This window comes from Molossus molossus, unplaced genomic scaffold (genome assembly GCF_014108415.1).
Source record: "Molossus molossus isolate mMolMol1 unplaced genomic scaffold, mMolMol1.p scaffold_m16_p_19, whole genome shotgun sequence".
NCBI classification, from domain to species: Eukaryota; Metazoa; Chordata; class Mammalia; order Chiroptera; family Molossidae; genus Molossus; species Molossus molossus.
This window is the reverse complement of record NW_023425354.1, coordinates 40,020,447-40,040,148: the sequence shown is the minus strand read 5'-3', so window position 1 is coordinate 40,040,148 and position 19,702 is coordinate 40,020,447. Positions and strand designations below refer to the sequence as shown.

The following is a 19,702-nucleotide window of genomic DNA, read 5'->3' as shown; positions in this document are numbered from 1 at the left end:
CATTCTTGCCTTAACTGAGGATTTGAAATAACAAAATAACCTTAAGTGCCCTGATGGAAATGTACAGTATGAGTTACATCCATCTATCTATACACACAGACACTCATATGTATATACATTATATACATACAAATGATAATAGCTATACCAAAAATGTGCATATTTAACAGTTTTAAAAAGCCAGTAGATCATGGTATAATACAATTTATTTCCACTAGTGAATGGCACAAATAGAGAAATGCAAAGGAGGTGTTTCAAGTACAATAAAGTTATTTTTCACAGGTGAAAATAAACAGTATTATTCCAGTGTCCAACACAATGTATTTTATAAAAGTTTAAAATGCCAGACATTTAGTACTTAAAGTAGAAAGTTACTAAAGTCTGCCTTATGGTCTGAAAAAGACACTCATAGAGTTTTTGATTTTTGAAAAGGGGATGAGGAAAATTAGGTGGGAGTGGGAGGGAATGTCAAGGAGTTTCTTTAGTGTACTGAATAGTGTTTACCTGATGTCTGGGCAGCTGAAAATCATGACTATACTAAAAAGTTTAATTTACCAATAAATCCTTGGCTTAAGAGTACCAAGTATATTATACCTGTGGGCGTGGCATCAAATGTAGGACTATTCATCTCTAGGCATAGAAATGACTAAAAAGAAGTGCAGCTCTTAATAAAAATAATATAAACACCTTCCAGCTAACATTACTATATAATGAAGAAACTGTAATTTGGGGTTAGAGCTGACTTTAATAAAGGGAAAAAAAAATCTGTGCAAAAGGAAGGGAACCCAATTAGAAATAATATATTTCAAGGTATGAGGTTTTGCATTTTTTAAATGTTAACTAAAGAAAGGGAGAGACACCCTGGCCGAGTTGCTAAGTGGTTAGAGCGTCCCATGGACCAAAGAGTCAGAGGTTTGATTCTGGTCAAGGGTGCGTACCCCGGTTGCAGTTTGGTCCCCAGGTCCAAAGGTGCGGGAGGCAGCCAGTCGATGCGTCTGTCTCACATCGATGTTTCTCTCTCTCTCTCTCCATCTATCCCTCCCTCCCACTCTATCTGAAGATAAATGGAAAAATATCCTCAGGTGAGGATTTAAAAAAAAAGGGAGAGCCAATGAACACAGGAAACTTTTTACTGCCAAGCTCTGGATACCAGATATAACATTTATAACTTTGATATGCTGGACAAATTTCTCTTAGTTTTTATTTTCTTAAACACATATGTATTAAGTGAACACTAACATTGGGAGGAGGTAGTAATTTGATCAAATATTATCATTTGCACACTGATTCAGAAAGTGCCTGCTTCTTTCTTTAGAATTTCTTAAACTTTTCAAATTTTCCTACTACAAGATTTATTCTTTACTAATTCCTATCATGTATGAGATTCCTCAGAAGTTAGATCTTATAGACAAACACTACCCAATTAATTTGAATCATTTTTGCAAATTATGTATTTTTAAAATAAAATTAACTTAATGGAATAATCCAGGTATACTCATGACCTACATGTTACAAATGGTTGTGACACAGATAAATAAGATACAAAGCCCTAATACTAGATAGACCTTTGGAGTCAGAATTCAGTCACGATTTTACAAGTAAATATGCTCTGCACAAACTCAGTAACTCCTTTGACAAATTTTAAGTCAATTTAACGTCCACAAGTGGACTTGAACATGTATCACTGGCAGTATTTTGGCTTTTAAAGAGATTTTGTGTGCAAAACTGATCTGCTTCCTGATTCCACCCCTCTAGTAATACAGAGGGGCTAATAAGAATTTTTTTTTAAAGGTATCAAATTCCATTATATTTTTGGACATTTTATTAATTCTAAAGCCCTCTTCTATCATTTCCCTCCAAATAGGTAGATTTCAATTTGCTTGAAATAGTATGTAATATTTGAATGCAAAAGAGAGAAAATTAAAAAGCCCCCTTTCATTAGATATGACAAGTACATGTCATGTTCACCTAAAAACTGGTGATCTCAAGCATAGCCAAGAGGATAATGTATCACTGCCTAAAATTGGATATGAATTCTATTGCGATACTGGTTTTTAAAATATTAATTTTTCTTCCAGTAACCTTTAAATGAATGCCAGAAAATCCTAAAAAGGATGATTCATGGGGACTGGACTGACATACCTGGGGAAGACTTAAATTTACTTATATTTATATTTTTATTTTTTATCCTCACCCGAAGACTTAAATTTAACTGAGAAACCAAGATTTCAACAGAGATAGATTACATTTGGTCATCAGTCTAGTCTAGGTGAAAAGTATCATTGAGAGGGTCTTAGAGAATTCTAACTTGGAGACTTCTGACTATGAAAGCAAGATCCAGAGTTAGCAGCAAGGGTTCTTTGAGACAACTAGGGAGGGGGTGGGACAATAACTTGTAGAAATTCTGATATGTCACTGAAAAGAACATTTTTTTTTTCTTCAAGTAATACTCACAGCTCCCTATACACCTTCAACTAAATTTCCATACTGTCAATGGAATACCAAATAACATGTGACTTTCAGCACTGGGTTGATCCTTCATTGCAAAACAAAACAAAACAAAACAATACAAAACAAAACACGCCGCTCTCTGGAAGAAAAGGTTAGCTTTTGTCAAGAGATTCCCTGACTACTATAACTTACTTTACTTTTTTAAAATTTGCCAAACTTGCTAGTTCCTTTTCAGTAGTAATTTAGCACTGAGGCTAGAGACTTCAGGAAGTGGTGTTTCCTATTGCATGATGTTAACATGATGCCAAATGGTCACTAAGTCTCAAGGAACTAGAAGTTTGTAAAGTATTGCAGCAACAAAAACAGTAATTAAAAAAAGAGGACCTGCACATGCAGCAAAATCTACAGTGGTAGTGAGGATTAGTCAGCAGCTGGTAAAGTCATTGGCTCAGTGACTCCTGGTTCACTATGGCAACTAAACTTTAAATAATTGGCTATTCTACTTGTAAACAGGAAATCCCATAAGCCAAAAGGGGGTAATCAAATTAATGTCTATGTAGTGTGATGAGAATTCCAAAAGATGGCAGTTTGCAAATATGGCATTATTCAAATACCTCAGGCATTTGATATGTATTGGCTATATGTCTTTGTTTTTGTATAAATAAAGTGAAAGTACTGTTTGGGGTTTGGGGAGTTATAGAGCTTAGCTAGGATGAAATATCACAGTATAAGAAAAAAACATCAGGATATAAAAGCTTCATCTCCTCACTCTGCTGCTAAATATCCCACCATATCAACTTTCAGGGACCTCTCTCACCCTTCTGAAGGCTCACAGGTTTGTAGATGCAATTCTCACACAACTTGTGATCTCCTTAAGCACCTCCATCTCACCATGCCACAAACAAGGCACAATTGAATGGAAAAAAAAAAAAATCACTGACAAGCCTATGCAGCATTCAGAAAAAGAACTCAGTTGTTTTCTACTCTCTGAAAAAGTCAATGCAATCCTCTAGTGTTCATGGCTTTCCATCTTTTTACTCCAAATGAGGCTGAGAAGTCAGACCAATTTAATAAAGAAAATACATTGTTGAGGGGATACAAGTATGTTTGCATAATAACTTGTTTTTAGCATATGCTGCCTGCTGTGAGTGGCTCATAAGAATTTGCGGTAGGGAGAAAGGCTTTCGATTTTTTCACAAACTTCTTAGGATATAGTTGCCCAAAACTGATGACTCAAGCCACTTTACTGTATTTTATTTTTGCAGTGTTTAGAAATACCCTCTATCTAGCCAATTTCTTTTTACCACATGCATGATGTGTGTGCACACACATACATATTAATTCCCCTTTTCAAAATTTCTCCAAAAGTAAAAAAAAACAAAAACCCGGCAGCCAAATACTATGACATCCCAATTAGTAAACACAAAACAGAACGCTTTACAAAAATGAATAAAATATACCATATGCACTCAGCTTCCACACTGTAGTACCCAAGTGAGGAGGCTGCTATGACGATGTCTGTAGGCAGTTTCTTTTGGCAGACAGCTCCAGCGGAATTGCCACTTTCAATTATTAAGTTATGTATAAGACATGTGTGACCCATTGGATATTTGTGAAGTGACACTCGTGCTTCTGCTCATGCCCTGCTCTGTCCGTCCCCCAGAAGCTGTCCGCCTCAGAGCCTGAGGGCTATTGCGGACTCCCATACTGCTACCTCGGGGTACCCCTTGCATTGGCCCTGAGGGGTGACCCCATGGCTGCGGTCCACCTTGCATTGGATGGCCCCAAGCTTGTGGTGGGCCACCCATGGGATGACCCCAGTGAGGTCCTGGACCCCCAGTAGGGTTGTGAGACCAACCAGAAGCTCCTGGGTAGCTGTGGCTGAATGCCTCAGGGGAGAGATTAGAAAGGACCATGTTACTAAAACCTAGTCTCATACTTTCAGAGTCAAAAGCTTCAATTTCTCTGGCTTGACGCTCCAGCAGACTTCGTATTCGTTCTGTGCGTTCATTCTGCAAAGCCAACATCTCTTCTTCAATCTGTTGTGGGTAGAAGAAAGGAAGCAAAAAGAAAGCTGATTTATTTTTTAAAAAATCTAAAAACTAAGGGAAGAATAATTACTCAGCCTTGAAGTGAATCATAAAGAAATTCACTCTGGCTATTTTATGGATGTACATTTAAAAATCAAAGAGACGTACTGTAGGAATCATACATAATTTATATTTTTAAAGTGTGTACAATCTAGTTCTTAAAGGCAAAGGTAATAACCACTATTAAAATAATAAATCAAGGCAATTTTGATCAATGGCTACTAAATCCATTAGGTAAAAAGTTAAATGAAAAAGAAAATGGGCAAGGGAAAACCAGTCTTATCAGATATACTATATGCCATTTAATAAGACAAACATGGGGTTGGTACAGGAATAGAAAATTAGTGAAACAGAAATAGAATGCAGCCCAGCTGGTGTGGCTCAGTGGTTGAGAATAAACCCATGCACCAAAAGGTCGCCAGTTTGATTCCCAGTCAGGGCACATGCCCAGGTTGTGGTCCCGATCCCCAGTGAGGGGCATGAAGGAGGCAGCCAATCTATGTTCTCTCTCATCGATGTTTCTATCTCTCTCCCTTTCCCTTCCTCTCTAAAATCAATAAAGAAAAAATATTTTAAAAAAAGAATGCAGATCTGTTTGTAGGTTTCTTTTTTTAAATCCTCACCTAAGGACATTTTTCCATTTTTTGTTCAGAGAGAGTGGGAGTACCCACATAACCCAACCAGGGCCGGGGACAAACTGCAACCAGGTATGCGCCCTTAGCGGGAACCAAACCCGGGTCTCTATGGACCGCAGGCTGACGCTCTAACCACTGAGAAACCAGCCAGAGCTGATTTTAAATACTCCAGACATGCCCTGGCCGGTTTGGCTCAGCAGTTAGAGCATCGGCCCTTGGACTGAAGGGTTGTGGGTTCTATTCCCAATCAAGGGGCACCTACTTGGGTTGCAGATTCAATCCCTGGCCCCAGTCAGGGTCGTGAGGGAGACAACCAATTGATATGTCTCTCTCACATTGATGTTTCTCTTTCTCTCCCTCTCTCTCCCTTCCACTCTATTGAAAGAAATCAATAAAAAAATATCCTCAGGTGAGAATTAACAATAAATGAACAACCCAGACACTATCCCCTAATTCCTGCTCCCCCCACTCGAAACAAAACTGTGTCTGTGGAACGGGAATAGATAAGAATTAGTATTGAGAACTGCTAAAGCTGGGTGATGAGTACTTGGAAATTAAATTTACTAATTCTTTCTACTTTTGTGTGTTTGAAAATTTCCATAATAAAACATTTTACAAAGAGAAATAAAGAGAATTTGTAAAGGAATATTAAACAATCAGGTTTCAAGATATTTAATTTTTTTCTTTATTGCTTTTTTTTTTCTTTTAGGGAGAGAGAGGAAAGGAGAGGGAGAGAGAGAGAGAAACATCGATGAGAGAGAACATCGACTGGCCACCTCCTGCACGCCCCCAACTGGGGATTGGGCCCACAACCTGGGCATGTGCCCTGACCAGAAATTGAACCAGGGACCTCTTGGTGCATGGGTTGATGCTCAACCACTGAGACACACAGTCATGTTTCAAGATATTTAAGAACATAAGCCAAAAGTCATTGCTCTCTACAGAAATATAGCTTGACAAATATGTTTGGTTTTTATGTACCAAGTTAATTTTTTTTGTTTTTGTTATTGTTGTTAATCTTCACCCAAGGATAGTTTCTTCCACTGATTATTTTGTTTTTTTAGGGAAATTGGAAGGGAGAGAGAAAATGGGAGAAGAACAGAGGGAGACAAGAGACACACTGGTTGCCTCCCAAACATGTCTCAATGGGGCCGGAGATCGAACCTGCAACACAGGTATGTACCCTTGACCAGGAATGAAACCCTTCGGTCAGCAGGCCGATGCTCCAACCTCTGAGAAACACTGGTCAGAGCTATGTACTAAGGTTTTAAAAGTGCCCTTTAAAAAACTGTTTAGAGCCCTGGCCGGTTTGGCTCAATGGTTAGAGCTTTGACCTGTGGTCCAAAGAGACCCAGGGTTCAGTTCCCACTAAGGGCACGTACCTTGGTTGCAGTTTGTCCCCGGCCCTGGTTGGGTCGTGTGGGTGGCAGCCACTTAATGTGTTCCCTTCACATTGATGTTTCTCTCTCTCACTCTTCCTCGCTCTCCTTCCCACTCTATCTGAACAAAAAATGGAAAAAATGTCCTCGGGTGAAGATTAAAAAAAAAACAACAGTTTAGAGCCAGGCCAGTGTGGTTCAGTGGTTGAGCATCGACCTATGTACCAAGAGGTTGCCGGTTCGATTCCTGGTCAGGGCATATGCCCAGGTTGTGGACCAAACCCCCAGAGGGGGGCATGCAGGAAGCGGCCAATCGATGTTCTCTCTCACTGATGTTTCTATCTCTCTCCCTCTCCCTTCCTCTCTCTCTAAAATCAATTAAAAAAAAAAAGTTTAGAATTGACACGGACACTAGGCTGGGTAGGTAGGAGGGAGGTGGGAGCAGGAAGGAGGGGGTCAATGGGGAAAAAAGGGAGACATCCATAATACTTTCAACAATAAACAGTTTAGCGTGGGAAATACATGCAGATAAAAATCTGCAATAGAATGTGGTAAGATTTATAAGGTATAGCAGAGATTCAAAGAGATGGAGTGATTTACTCTATTTTTTAATTTTATTTATTTTTTCTTTTTTTAATCCTCACCTGAGGATATTTTTAAAAAATTAATCTTCAGATAGAGCTGGAGGGAGAGAGGGAGGAAGAGAGAGAGAAAAACAATGATGTGAGAGAGACACATTGATTGGTTGCCACCCACACAACCCCAACTGGGGTCGGGGATGAACTGCAAGCAAGGTACGTGCCTTTGGCCAGAATCGAACCCAGGACTCTGGTCTGCAGGCGACGCTCTTACCGCCGAGCCATACTAGCCAGGGCATTTTTATTTTTTCTTTATTAATTTTTTGGAGAGAGAGGAAAGGATAGGGAGAAAGAGATAGAAACATTGACGCGAGAGAACATCAATAGGCCATCTCCTGCATGCTCTCCACTGGGGATTTGGCCAACAACCTAGGCAGGTGCCCTGACTGGGAATCGAACTGGTGACCTCTTGGTGCATGAGTTGATGCTTAACCACTGAGCCACACAGGCCGGGCGAGGAGTGATTCACTCTATAGGGAATGGAGAATAGGGCAAAGAAATCTCAGAGGAGGTGATACAGACTGGATTCAGAAGGAAGAGTACAAGTTTACCAGGAAGACAAGAAGAGGGAAAGATATTTTCATCAGAGGGAACATGTAAAGACATGGAAAGATGATAAGATAAGCCCTGGCCGGTTTGGCTCAGTGGTTAGAGCGTCGGCCTGGGGTCCAGAAAGACCCGGGTTCGGTTCCCGCTAAGGGCACGTTTCTCGGTTGCAGTTTGTCCCCGGCCCTGGTTGGGTCGTGTGGGTGGCAACCACTCAATGTGTACCTTTCATGTCGATGTTTCTCTCTCTCCCTCTTCCTCTCTCTCCCTCCCACTCTATCTGAACAAAAAAATGAAAAAAAAATGTCCTCAGGTGAGGATAAAAAAAAAAAGATGATAAAATAAGAGTTTGGGAAATTACAATTAGGATGGAATGGACTACATAAATGGAATAAAAGTTTGAAAATTATTCAAAGTTCTAAGTACTAAAGTTTTACAAAGGTTTAGAGAGGGCATTCATATGAAGGTTGAAGAATAACTTGGATTAGACATGAAGGCTTCTTCTGAAGAAAAGACATCAAATCATTAACTGATTTCTGAGTGGTAGAATTAAAGACATTTTAATTTCTATTTATGTTTCTCTGTATTTACCAAATTTTAAAAAACGGTTGCTTTTTTATAAAATATTTTTTCCACTCTTTTAATATCTACATATAAAATGACTAATTTATGCCCGGCAGGTGTGGCTCAGTGGTTGAGCACTGACCCATGCGCCAAGAGGTCCTTGGCTCGATTCCCAGTCAGGGCACATGCCCAGGTTGTAGGCCAAACCCCAAGTGGAGGGCATGCAGAGGCAGCCAATTGATGTTCTCTCTCATAGATGTTTCTATCTCTCTCTCCCTCTCCCTTCCTCTCTCTCTAAAATCAATAAAGAGCCCTGGTTGGTTTGGCTCAGTGGTTAGAGTGTCGGCCCGTGTACCAGAGCGTCCCAAATTGGTTCCCACTAAGGGCACGTCCTCAGTTGCAGTTTGTGCCTGGTCCCAGTTGGGATCGTGTGGGTAGCAGCCAGTCAATGTGTCTCTCTCACATGGATGTTTTTCTCTCACTTCCTCTCTCTCTCTCTCTCCCTCTCGTTCTATGCAGAAATGTCCTCAGGTGAGGATAAAAATTAAATAAATAAATAAAATCAATAAAGGAAAAAAATAACCAATTCATATAGAATTAGATTTACATATCTCTAAGGATTCAAAGAACTTCAACACTTGTCTTTTAAATAGTTTATATAAAATACTTTCAAAATTCATTCACTGAAATCATTTATTTTCATTTGAGGGATCTAATAAATAAGAATGTACTGAGCATGCATGTAACTGACCTTAATGCTTTGCATACTGTTTGAAGAAAACTCATAATAAAAATATTAAACACATTAATGCTTATTGACCTTTTATCCAGTATGCACTTTTTCAATTGTGTTTACTGATTAGTTTTGTCATTTAAGAAACTCAGAACAGTTTTCAATTAAAAATAAAAACATTTGTCACAGCTTACCATTAATCCCCATTCCTTTCAAAATGTTATTACAAATTAGAAAGGTGGTTTCACAAGATAGATGAATTACTGTAATTAAGACTTTTGAGAGGCTCTTCTAATCTATCTTTTTGAAAGTAAATATATTTTTGTGTGAATATTTTTAGTTCCACAAAGAAAGGTCCTATAACATGTTCCAATGGTCAATTCTTATTTTAAAACTACCAACCATGTTGTTGATACTAAATGAAATACTGAGAAAAAATGAAATGAAATGATAAAGTAAAAAGTGTCTATTTATACTCTGGAAATACTGTCACCTTTTATATTATGTATAACATTCACGTGGGCCCTGGCAACGTGGCTCAGTTGGTAGGAGTGTTGTCCCCATGCACCAAAAGGTTGCAGGTTCATTTCCTGGTCAGGTTATGTACAGGAGGCAACTGATCGATGTTTCTCTTTCACATCGATGTTTCTCTCTCCCTTCCTCTCTCTAAAATCAATAAATGTATCCTTGGTGTGAGGATTAAATTTTTTTAAAATTCACATGGAATGTCACTTTATACATTATCTTGCTGAAATTTTAATGGAAATCACGTACGAGAATGGTTGTAATAAGTCATGTAAGTCAAATGAGGCTTACTTTGTTGGTGTTTTAACCTAAAGAAACAATTCTTGGATCATTTAGAGGCTTACAGCAATTTTCAAACAGCATTATTTTTATCTAGAAACAATTAGCATTCACTCTAGTTCCACCTCTATTTTCAAATAACTGTACAACCAGTAAGCACAAAGTACAGAAAATATATAGCTATTATGATTTTTCAAAGTTTTTGTAGTTGGTAGTGTCGTCACGTGCGCCAAAAGGATGTGGGTTCAGTTCCCGGTCAGGGCATATACCAAGGTTTGCTTTGGTAGTTGCCAATTGACCTCAAAGTGCTTCATAGTCATGCATTCCACTTGAAATGTAAAACATCAGCTCTAAAAATCAAGTAGCAGCCCTGGCCGGTTTGGCTCAGCGGTTAGAGCGTCGGCCTGCGGTCCGGAGAGATCAGGGTTCGGTTCCCGCTAAGGGCACGTACTTCGGTTGCAGTTTGTCCCCGGCCCTGGTTGGTCGTGCGGGTGGCAGCCACTCGATGTGTCCCTTCACGTCGATGTTTCTCTCTCTCTCCCCCTTCCTCTCTCTCCCTCCCACTCTATCTGTACAAAAAAAAAAATGGAAAAATGTCCTCGGGTGAGGATAAAAAAATTAAAAAATAAAATAAAATAAAATAAAAATCAAGTAGCAACTCAAAGCACTATGGATTCGTAATCTTATTGTTCTTTTATTATTTTTAATACTGATCTTTTGCATTTTCCATTATTAAAGTAATATTAATCACCACATAAAAAAATAGTAAAATAGAAATACAAGCCAATCTACCATACTAATATAGCCACCACTAGCATCACTTCAATTCACTTTAAGTATTGTCTTTTTTATTTTATTCAGTATATCATAATGTGCTATCATATTAAATACATTCATATCAGTACTATCTCTGTAGCCATCATTTAAAAGGCTAAATAAGATTTTATTAAGTAAATTGGCCAGAACCACTTAATTATACCTTTTATTTATTTATAGAGAATTTTATAAGCATTAGAGCCTAAACTGACAACATATGCCAGGGCGCAAGATCTCAAATGTTCCTTATATCTCTATTTTAGATGATTATGCTATAATCACCATAGTTAAGCATATTTTTTCCCCTATATTTTGGATTTCTTTTCCTTGGAGTTCTCAAAGTCTTAATTAAGTACTTAACATTTCCAAAGCTCACTACATACTTCCAAATTGCTTTTCTAAATGCATTAACAATGCATGAGAGTGCCATATCACATTTACCAATGGGTATCAGTTTTATATTCTGCTTTTACTAGGTTTTGTAGAACACACAGGCTTTGGTTCATATATTGAAATGATTAATTAGCACTATTTACCTTTAAACCACTAGGTGGAGCTAAAAATACAAATATACTTTAATAGTACCAATATTTCTCACACTATTCCTAATACTACAAGGAGTTTTCCTTTTAGTGATAATTTTGAAGCATAAGAGACAGAACTTTGGATTGAATTTTAAATATGAAAGTTGGAATTACATTTATAAAATCTGTATATGAAACAAATTAGATTTTTCTCAAAATTTGTTTCTATCTTTCCATCTTGAATGAAAAACATAATTGAGGTGATTTTTAGAGGCAAGTACATCTCAAGAAGCCAGTGATAAAGACAGCTGTGCCAGAGAAATAGTAATAACTTATTTACGTGAGTTTTTCAAGGTATTCTATTTTTATCATAAGAACTGCAGGAAACAGAAGAAAATCTATGAGCCAATGGTCCAGAAATAATGACAACTTTTAATAGGCAAGACCATTAGGCAAGTATTAACTTAATTGAGTTAAGACTGTATCAGCTATTGGAAACTTATGGCTCAGGAATTCTGGAACATAGTTCTGAACCATGGATAAAACTAATATTCTACCACTTCTCAACAACAAATACCATTTCTCTTTTTATTACTCAAAATCTTCTGCCCATCACCCTTCCCTATCACACCACACACACACACACACACACTTACATACCTTAAGCTGTGATTCTAGTTCTATTCTGTAATATATCTAACAAAGGATAAGTAAAAAAATTAATAAAGGTACATCTGGAAGTAACGTTTTCAGCCTGACTTTTCACCTGTGTGGAACTGGTTTTACTTTCTGTCCTCTAGTAATCTTCCACCAATCTGTATATTTTCAGGCCCAGGACGTATGAGTCAAATATATATTCCTGATCCTTTGTCCCTGCCTCGCCTGGGTAATTGCTAAAGTTCTTTTTCTTCAGTATCCAAGTTTTTCTTTAATCTCCTTAGGCAGAATAGAGCTAGGTACATAAAAGTGAGAAATATGGAACCAGAGCTACTCCTTCATAATTCAATTGTCTTCACATAATCCATATCTTTCTTCTAGAAATTACTACTAATTACAGTCCCTTGATGTTTAGAAATCATTAATTACAATGTTCATTACTGAGTCATTTTAAAGAAAAACACTGCCAAAATTAGAATTAAGAAAATATGGCACTGTGAAAACAATCTAATGCCACCTCTGTCCATATGAAAATATATTTAAAAAATTCTTCTGAAGAAAGCAAATACTAGCACAATTACCTTCCTTCTACTACTTATACCTTTTGTTCTAAGAGTGCCCTGCGGAGGGAGACCCTCTGTTCAAGCTCCCGCAGCTCTCGATCATGTTGTGCCTCAGCTTGCATCTTAATTTTGCTCTGATATGCATTCAACAGCTCCAGTTCCTGCTGCAGCTGCATCTTCAAAACCTGGCACTCTGCTTCCTGTGCTTCATCCAAACGCAGCTGAAAGAGAGAAAAGAAACAGATATATCCTACTGTGAGCTATCTATTCATGACCTATGGAAAGAAGGTGTCAGAAGACAGACTACTCTTTTGTAGGATATGTAATTGTTCTCTCTTCTATCTTAGAGTAAACATCTAATCTAGACTCTGATTAGGTGATATAAGACTCTGAATCTCTTCTCTCAAATGGAAACTATAGAACAGGGACCAGACAACTACAGCCTATGGGCCAAACTGTATGTGTGTGTGCATGTGTGTTCAAATAGCCCACTAGTGCCCAGCCAGTGTGGCTCAGAGTTTGAGTGTCGACCCATGGACCAAGAGGTCACAAGGTGCGATTCCCAGTCAAGGTACATGCCCAGGTTGTGGGCTCCAACCTCAGTAGGGGTTGTATGAAAGGCAGCTGATCAGTGTTTTTCTCTCACATCGGTTTCTATCTCCCTTCCTCTCTCTCTAAAAATCAATTTAAAAACATATTAAAAAAATAGCCCCGGCCAGTTTGGCTCAGTGGTTGGAGCATTGGCCGGTGGTCCAGAGAAACCCGGGTTTGGTTCCCGCTAAGGGCATGTACCTCGGTTGCAGTTTGTTCCCGGCCCTGGTTGAGTCTTGCGGGTGGCAACCACTCGATGTGTCCCTTTCACGTCGATGTTTCTCTCTCCCCCTCCCACTCTATGTGAACAAAAAACGGAAAAATGTCCTCGGGTGAGGATAAGAAAAACAAACAAACAAAAACAAAAAACATATTAAAAAATAAATAAAAACATTTAAAATAAATAAATAACTAGCCCTCTAGTTACAAATGGTCTTTACATTTGAAATGATTACATTTTAAATGGCTAGATAAGTACCCAACATAATTCCTCAATTTTGCCTACTGGCCCACAAATCCTAAAATATCTACTATTTGTCCTCTTAAGAAAACTTTACAAAATTTATATAGAAAATATTTTATATTAGCACTCAAATGTGATTTTTGAATTTCCAATGTAGTACTACTTTTTGCTTACTGCTTAGCAGAGCTGTTGCTATAATCTTTATTTAAAATTAAAAAAATTTTTTTTATTGATTTGAGGGAAAGAGAAAGAAACATTGATGTATCACTTGCCTCCTGCATGCACGTCAACCAGGGATCAAACCTGCAACCCAGGTATGTACCCTGACTGGGAATTTAACCTGCCACCTTTTGGTGTATGGTACGCTCCTAATGAGCCACCGGCCAGGGCACTGCTGCTCTAATCTTGATAAGCTTTTGAAATATGCACTAAAGACCTGAGAGGTACCAGCAAAGAGCCTTTTTAGAACTTTGTGTCTAAACAGACCTATGAGAATTATACATCATGTTTGCTTCCAAGCAGTGCTGAGAGCCAGAAAAATAGGGACCACCACCACTATTTCCCAAGGAGCGCTATCACTTCCAACTAGTATTTTAATTGCTGGGGCTTTAATCAGATGGTAGAAGGATGGGGGCATTAAATTGTTCTGCCTAAATAAAACAAACTCACGGCTTGTGTGGACAGCATTTCATTAATGCTGTGGTCATACTGCTCAGCCAAGATGGCTAACTTCCGGGTTTGTTCCTCCTTGAGCCGTTTCAGAACAGCTTTGTGCTCACTCTTTGGTGTAGTCTCCAGTAGGTGATTTCTTAATGCTTTGTACTGTCTGGTTTGGATTTTGCAGGTGTCCTGAAACTGCTTTTTTATTTGGAGTTCTTTAGACTGGGAAAGAAAAATAGATGTATATAATTTTTAACATATGGCATTTAGCAATATGGTATGCTTACATGAAAACAAAGGCTACTAGGAAAAAGGCAGAGGAAAAACAAAAAGATGAGATCGTAGGGTTGCAGGTACTTTTGCACTTGACTCCTGGGTCAAATCCCTGAATTCTATACATTTTTATAACAAAACTTTCATTTAAATAATCTGAATACCAGCAAACTCATTTATCACAGGACTTCAAGCAATACTCATACTAAGTTTAGTTACTCGAGTAAGTACTAAAATTAGTTTTGATTACTGTATATATTGATGACAGAAAATTAAATTTATTCTCATGCAATAAGTGTAGTAAAAGCACAGACAATATTTTATCAGATCTCTCAGGTAGAAAATAAACATACTGACTCTGTTCCTTATCTGAGACAATTTGCTCCAATTTCTTTTAATGACAATCTCAACTCCAACTACATAGTCTATGACAGACCCCATTAAAAAAGGGTATTAGCAACTAATATTGTTATTACAATTGGCCTTTTCCTTCAGAAAACAAACTAGGTTGAAACATAACTTAGTTTACTCTTTAACAACACCACAACAGGCAACAGGAAGGGTTCTTAAACATCAAACAACTATCCTAGAGAAATGCAGTCATGTCAGATTTATGGTATAACCATAAAAACTAATAAGCTTTCAGTTTGGTTTACTTCTGGGTGCTAACTTTATTATTTTTGAAAATTTTTATTGTTTCTTTTTTCCCCAATTCTAAGCTCAGATCAAGTGTAGAAACCCTCATAATTACAAAGGTCAGTAATTAAACCTTTTTATCATTGCTCAGAATTGATCAGCTTTTCACACACGTTCCCTACCCCCCCCCCCAAATCTCATTCACCCATCTGCAAGACCTCAGTTATCCACTGTCACCTTTATAAACACACACACACACACACACACACACACACATTGTTTTAAATTATTTTATACTTTTGCTTCTCAGAACTATAGAGATCATACATCAGGTAGACTGGAAGGTCTTCTGAAGCTCAGATTTGGCTATTTTCATCACTGAGCCACTTCAGTAGGAGCAGATCTCAGAGAATGGGTGCTGCTGACTTTAAAACCATAATTAGCCCTGTCCGGTTTGGCTCAGCGGTTAGAGCGTTGGCCTGCGGTCCGGAGGGACCTGGGTTCGGTTCCCACTAAGGGCATGTACCTCGGTTGTGGTATGTCCCCTGGTTGGGTCGTGTGGGTGGCGGTCACTTGATGTGTCCCTTTCACATCGATGTTTCTCTCTCTCTCTCTCTCCCTCCCACTCTATCTGAACAAAAAAAAAGTGGAAAAATGTCCTCGGGTGAGGACAATAAAAAAAAAAAAAAAAAACCATAATTAATTTCACAGACACATTGTTTTAAAAGTCTTTTGTAGGAAATTATTCTCTTGCCAAAAGAATAGATATATTCCCACTAAAAAGACAAAATAAATCTGAAAAATCATTATGAATTCCAATTTTTCTTTTGTTTTCTTTATTGATTTTAGAAAGAGAGGAAGGGAGAGGAAGAGAGGAGACAGAAATATCGATGAAAGAGAACATCAATTGGCCATCCCTTGCATGCCCCCCACCGGGGATTGGCCCACATTCTGGGCATGTGCCCTGACCAGGAATCAAACCAGCAACCTCTTGGTGCATGGGTCGACGCTCAACCAGTGAGCCACACTGACTGAGTGTGAATTCCAATCTTTCTAAGCAATAATTAAAGAAGGTTATGTGGATAGTAAACATAAGCTACATTGTAAATTATGTTAATAAACTGTTTTGAAGACACAGCTAAGTGTAATTTTACTCAGGTTCACAGGAAAGGGTGAAACAGTTTTGCTTCTATATTTTGTTCAAGACACCTTGTTTGAAAGGAATTGGGTGGGAACTAGGGATACCACTGGGTGTGTTGTATGTAGCTTCAAGATTTTAACAGATGACCTCTGTGAATGAATTTCACTTAATTCCAGGACAGTTATTCAGTTAAGACCAAGAACAGTTTAATAAGTTTAATTATCAAATAGTTTTAAAAAGAGAAAAGGGTTTAAAAAGAAAATAATGTGGGACCTGAGCCTTACTGGATGTAAATAAAAGTTTAAAGTGTGCAGACATGAAGAGATTAACTGAGGTACTAATATGGATGAGATAACTATATAGTATGTGGTTTTAATTTAAGATTCATGTGACTATACTTTTTCAAATATTTATTAGAAGTTATAAAACTTAAAAATTTCTTGGAATTGTTAACTCTGGTTCACTTTGGTGAAGAGGTTTGGACTAGGAGGCTGGAGGGACAAAGGTGAGAGAGGGAAATCTTTAATTTTATAGCACACTTTCGTATCTTTCAGATTTCATAACATGTGAGTGAATTCCTCTATTCAAAGTAAACAGAAAAATTAAAGTTCTGTTATGATTCCACTATTCCTCTTCAGATGAGTGTAGATAATGAAGGGAGAGGACTTAAAAAGGCATTTTTTCATTCACTGGCTGATTAGGAACTGTCTTTTTTGGATACAAATCACATTTAGAACAAATAAGACTTATCAGTTGGAACAGAGAAAAGCCAAGAGGTTAGCATGTTGACATGTAATATCAGCATTGAACATTTAGGTACATTTAAAATAAAAATTTTGATTCTTACTGATGGCATTTCCCACAGTTAAAAAGTTTAGGCTATTTTTTGGTACTTGGTGAACAATACATAAGCAAACGTCTATAGCTACAGGCACTCCACATTAAAACTAACTAAACATACTTAAAATGAAAAGAAAAAAGTTTACTCAATTTCTTTATGAAAGACATCTGTCTTAGACTTTTACTGTTTACGTGGATGCCTTTTATCTCTTTACCCTGTCAAGAAGCTTAGACTAAAGTTACCTTCAGGCTCTTAGGTTGCTGTCGAACCTCCATGACATGCTTTCGCCTTAGTTCTCTTTCTCTTCGCTTATTATATTCCAGCTGGTTAGTGAGTTCCGTTTGATGCTGCAACCTGATCAACTCACAGCGCATCTTCTGAATTGTGTTGAGGTGGCGGAACTCCAGTTCTTGCATGGACTCATGCTGTCGCAGTAGCATGGCATGCTCTAAGTCCTTTTGGGTCTGTCTTTTATTTAACTCCTAATCCATAAAACAAAAGACAAAAGGTATAATTTACTGCTATGAAATGCCAGAAAAAAAAAATCCTAAGAAACTGAATAACCAGGGAAGAAATGTAGAAATCTGATTCAATAATGGCTGCATAGTAAATTTTAGCTTCATGACTTTTACTGTAGTAAATGGGCAATTAGTAGCACATATTTCTTTATCATATTCATTTATTATTCATTAACACTATTTTTTGCTATAAGCTTAAGACAAATCTATCTGAAGAAGCTTAACGTACTTTTTTTTTAAAATCCTCACCCAAGGATATTTTTACAATTATCTTCTAACAGAGTGGGAGGGAGGGAGGGAGAGAGAGAGAGAGAAACATCGATGTGAGAGAGAGAAATCAACTGGTTGCTACCCACATGACCACAACTGGGGCCAGGGACTAACTTCAACTGAGGTACGTGCCCTTGGCCGGAATCAAACCCGGGACTCCTTGGTCCGCAGGCCGACGCTCTAACCGCTGAGCCAAACCAGCCGGGGCCTTAATGTACTTCTTTTCCTTCTTTTATTTATTGCTTCTTAATTTTATATTTAAAGAGGGCTCCTAAGTCATCCTTTGAATATCTTCAGAGTATACTCTTCAATTCTATTATATGTAGTTTACCCAGTATAGTGTAGTGGTTAAGAACAAGGACTCAAGAGCTAGGTAGCCTGCCTGTATTCTAAATTCTGGGTCTGCTACTCATGAGCAGTAAGTCCTTCGGTTCATTATTTAGACTCTCTGTGCTTCAGTTTCATCACTTCTCAAAATAGAGATAATAATATAGCTGTTTCACAGATTTAATGTGAGGCTGAAATGAGTTCACAAGTGGAAAGTTCTCAGAATAATACCTATCATGATGCTCAATAAATGTTGTTATTCTTTTTTTCAAATGAAAAAGAACAAGTATAATAATTAATAGAACAGCCCTGGCCGGTTTGGCTCAGCGGTTAGAGCTTCGACCTGCGGTCCAGAGAGACCCAGGTTAGGTTCCTGTTAACGGCACGTACTTCGGTTGCAGTTTGTCCCCGGGCCTGGCTGGGCCGTGCAGGTGGCAACCACTCGATGCATTCCCTTCACATCGATGTTTCTTTCTCTCTCTCTCTTCCTCACTTTCCCTCCCACTCTATCTGAACAAAAAGTGGAAAGAATGTCCTCGGGTGAGGATAAAAAAAAATTAATAGAACAAAGAGCTGGTTCTTTGAAAAGACTGATAAGATTGAAAAAAACCCTAGCTAGACTAAGGGGAAAAAAAACAACAAGAAAAAACCCATATAAACAAATCAGAAATGAAAAGAGAATTTATTATAGACATCACAGATAATCAATAAACTAGAAGAAATGGATAACTTCCTAGAAATATATAACCCTCCTAGATTAAACCAGGAAGAACTGTAAAATCTAAACAGACCAATCAGCAGTGAGAAAATTTAAACAACCATTAAAAACCTCCCCAAAGCCCTGGCCAGTTTGGCTCAGCGGTTGGAGCATCAGCCTGCGGACCAGAGAGTCCCAGCTTCAGTTCCCGCTAGGGGCACATACATAAAAAAAAAAAAAAAAATCACTCTTTGCCCTGGCCGGTTTGGCTCAGCGGTTAGAGCGTCGGCCTGCGGTCCGGAGAGACCCGGGTTCGGTTCCCGCTAAGGGCATGTACCTCAGTTGCAGTCTGTCCCCGGCCCTGGTCGGTCGTGTGGGTGGCAGCCACTCGATGTGTTCCTTTCATATCGATGTTTCTCTCTCTCTCTCTGTTCCTCTCTCCCTCCCACTCTACCTGAACAAAAAATAGAAAAATGTCCTCAGGTGAGGATAAAAAAACAAAAAAAACTAAAAACCTCCCCAAAAATAAAAGTGCAGGACCAGATGGCTTCACCAGCAAATTACACCAAACATTCAAAGAAGATATGAAACCCATCCTTCTCAAACTCTTCCAAAAAAAAAAACACAACAACTGAAGAAGAAGCAATACTTCCTAACACATTTTTATGAAACCATATACATAACCCTGACAATAATACAAAAAAAGAAAACTACAGACCACAATCTCTGATAAATGCAGATGCAAAAAAACAAAAAAACAAAATACGAGCAAATCAAATACAACAATACATTAAAAAACTAATACATCTTGATCAAATGGGATTCAGAAGGATTGATTCAATACACACAAATCGATCAGTGTAATACACATTAACAAAGAAAGGA

The 19,702-nt window shown here is 38.1% G+C and overlaps 1 protein-coding gene and 2 non-coding genes across 10 annotated transcripts in view; all 3 read right to left on the bottom strand.

The window, feature by feature from the left end:
- TAOK1 (TAO kinase 1) overlaps positions 1-19,702 on the bottom strand; it is a 149,805-nt gene that overhangs the window by 5,042 nt on the left and 125,061 nt on the right. For 4 of the 8 annotated variants that reach the window (XM_036269936.1, XM_036269934.1, XM_036269935.1 and 1 more), the window contains 4 exons: positions 17,248-17,487; positions 14,124-14,336; positions 12,439-12,621; positions 1,022-4,490 (listed from right to left, as the gene is read on the bottom strand). In XM_036269936.1, coding sequence (XP_036125829.1) covers positions 4,029-4,490; positions 12,439-12,621; positions 14,124-14,336; positions 17,248-17,487 — 1,098 coding nt within the window. In that variant the 3' untranslated portion in view covers positions 1,022-4,028. Of the gene's footprint in view, positions 1-1,014; positions 4,491-11,777; positions 11,877-12,438; positions 12,622-14,123; positions 14,337-17,247; positions 17,488-19,702 lie in introns of those variants that run through there. The other 4 variants (XR_004960429.1, XM_036269938.1, XM_036269941.1 and 1 more) reach the window with 4 other exon arrangements.
- LOC118635151 lies at positions 15,103-15,172 on the bottom strand. The gene has a single exon (XR_004960489.1). It is a non-coding gene; the product is annotated as a small nucleolar RNA U2-30 (small nucleolar RNA).
- Positions 15,328-15,407, bottom strand: LOC118635152. The gene has a single exon (XR_004960490.1). It is a non-coding gene; the product is annotated as a small nucleolar RNA U2-19 (small nucleolar RNA).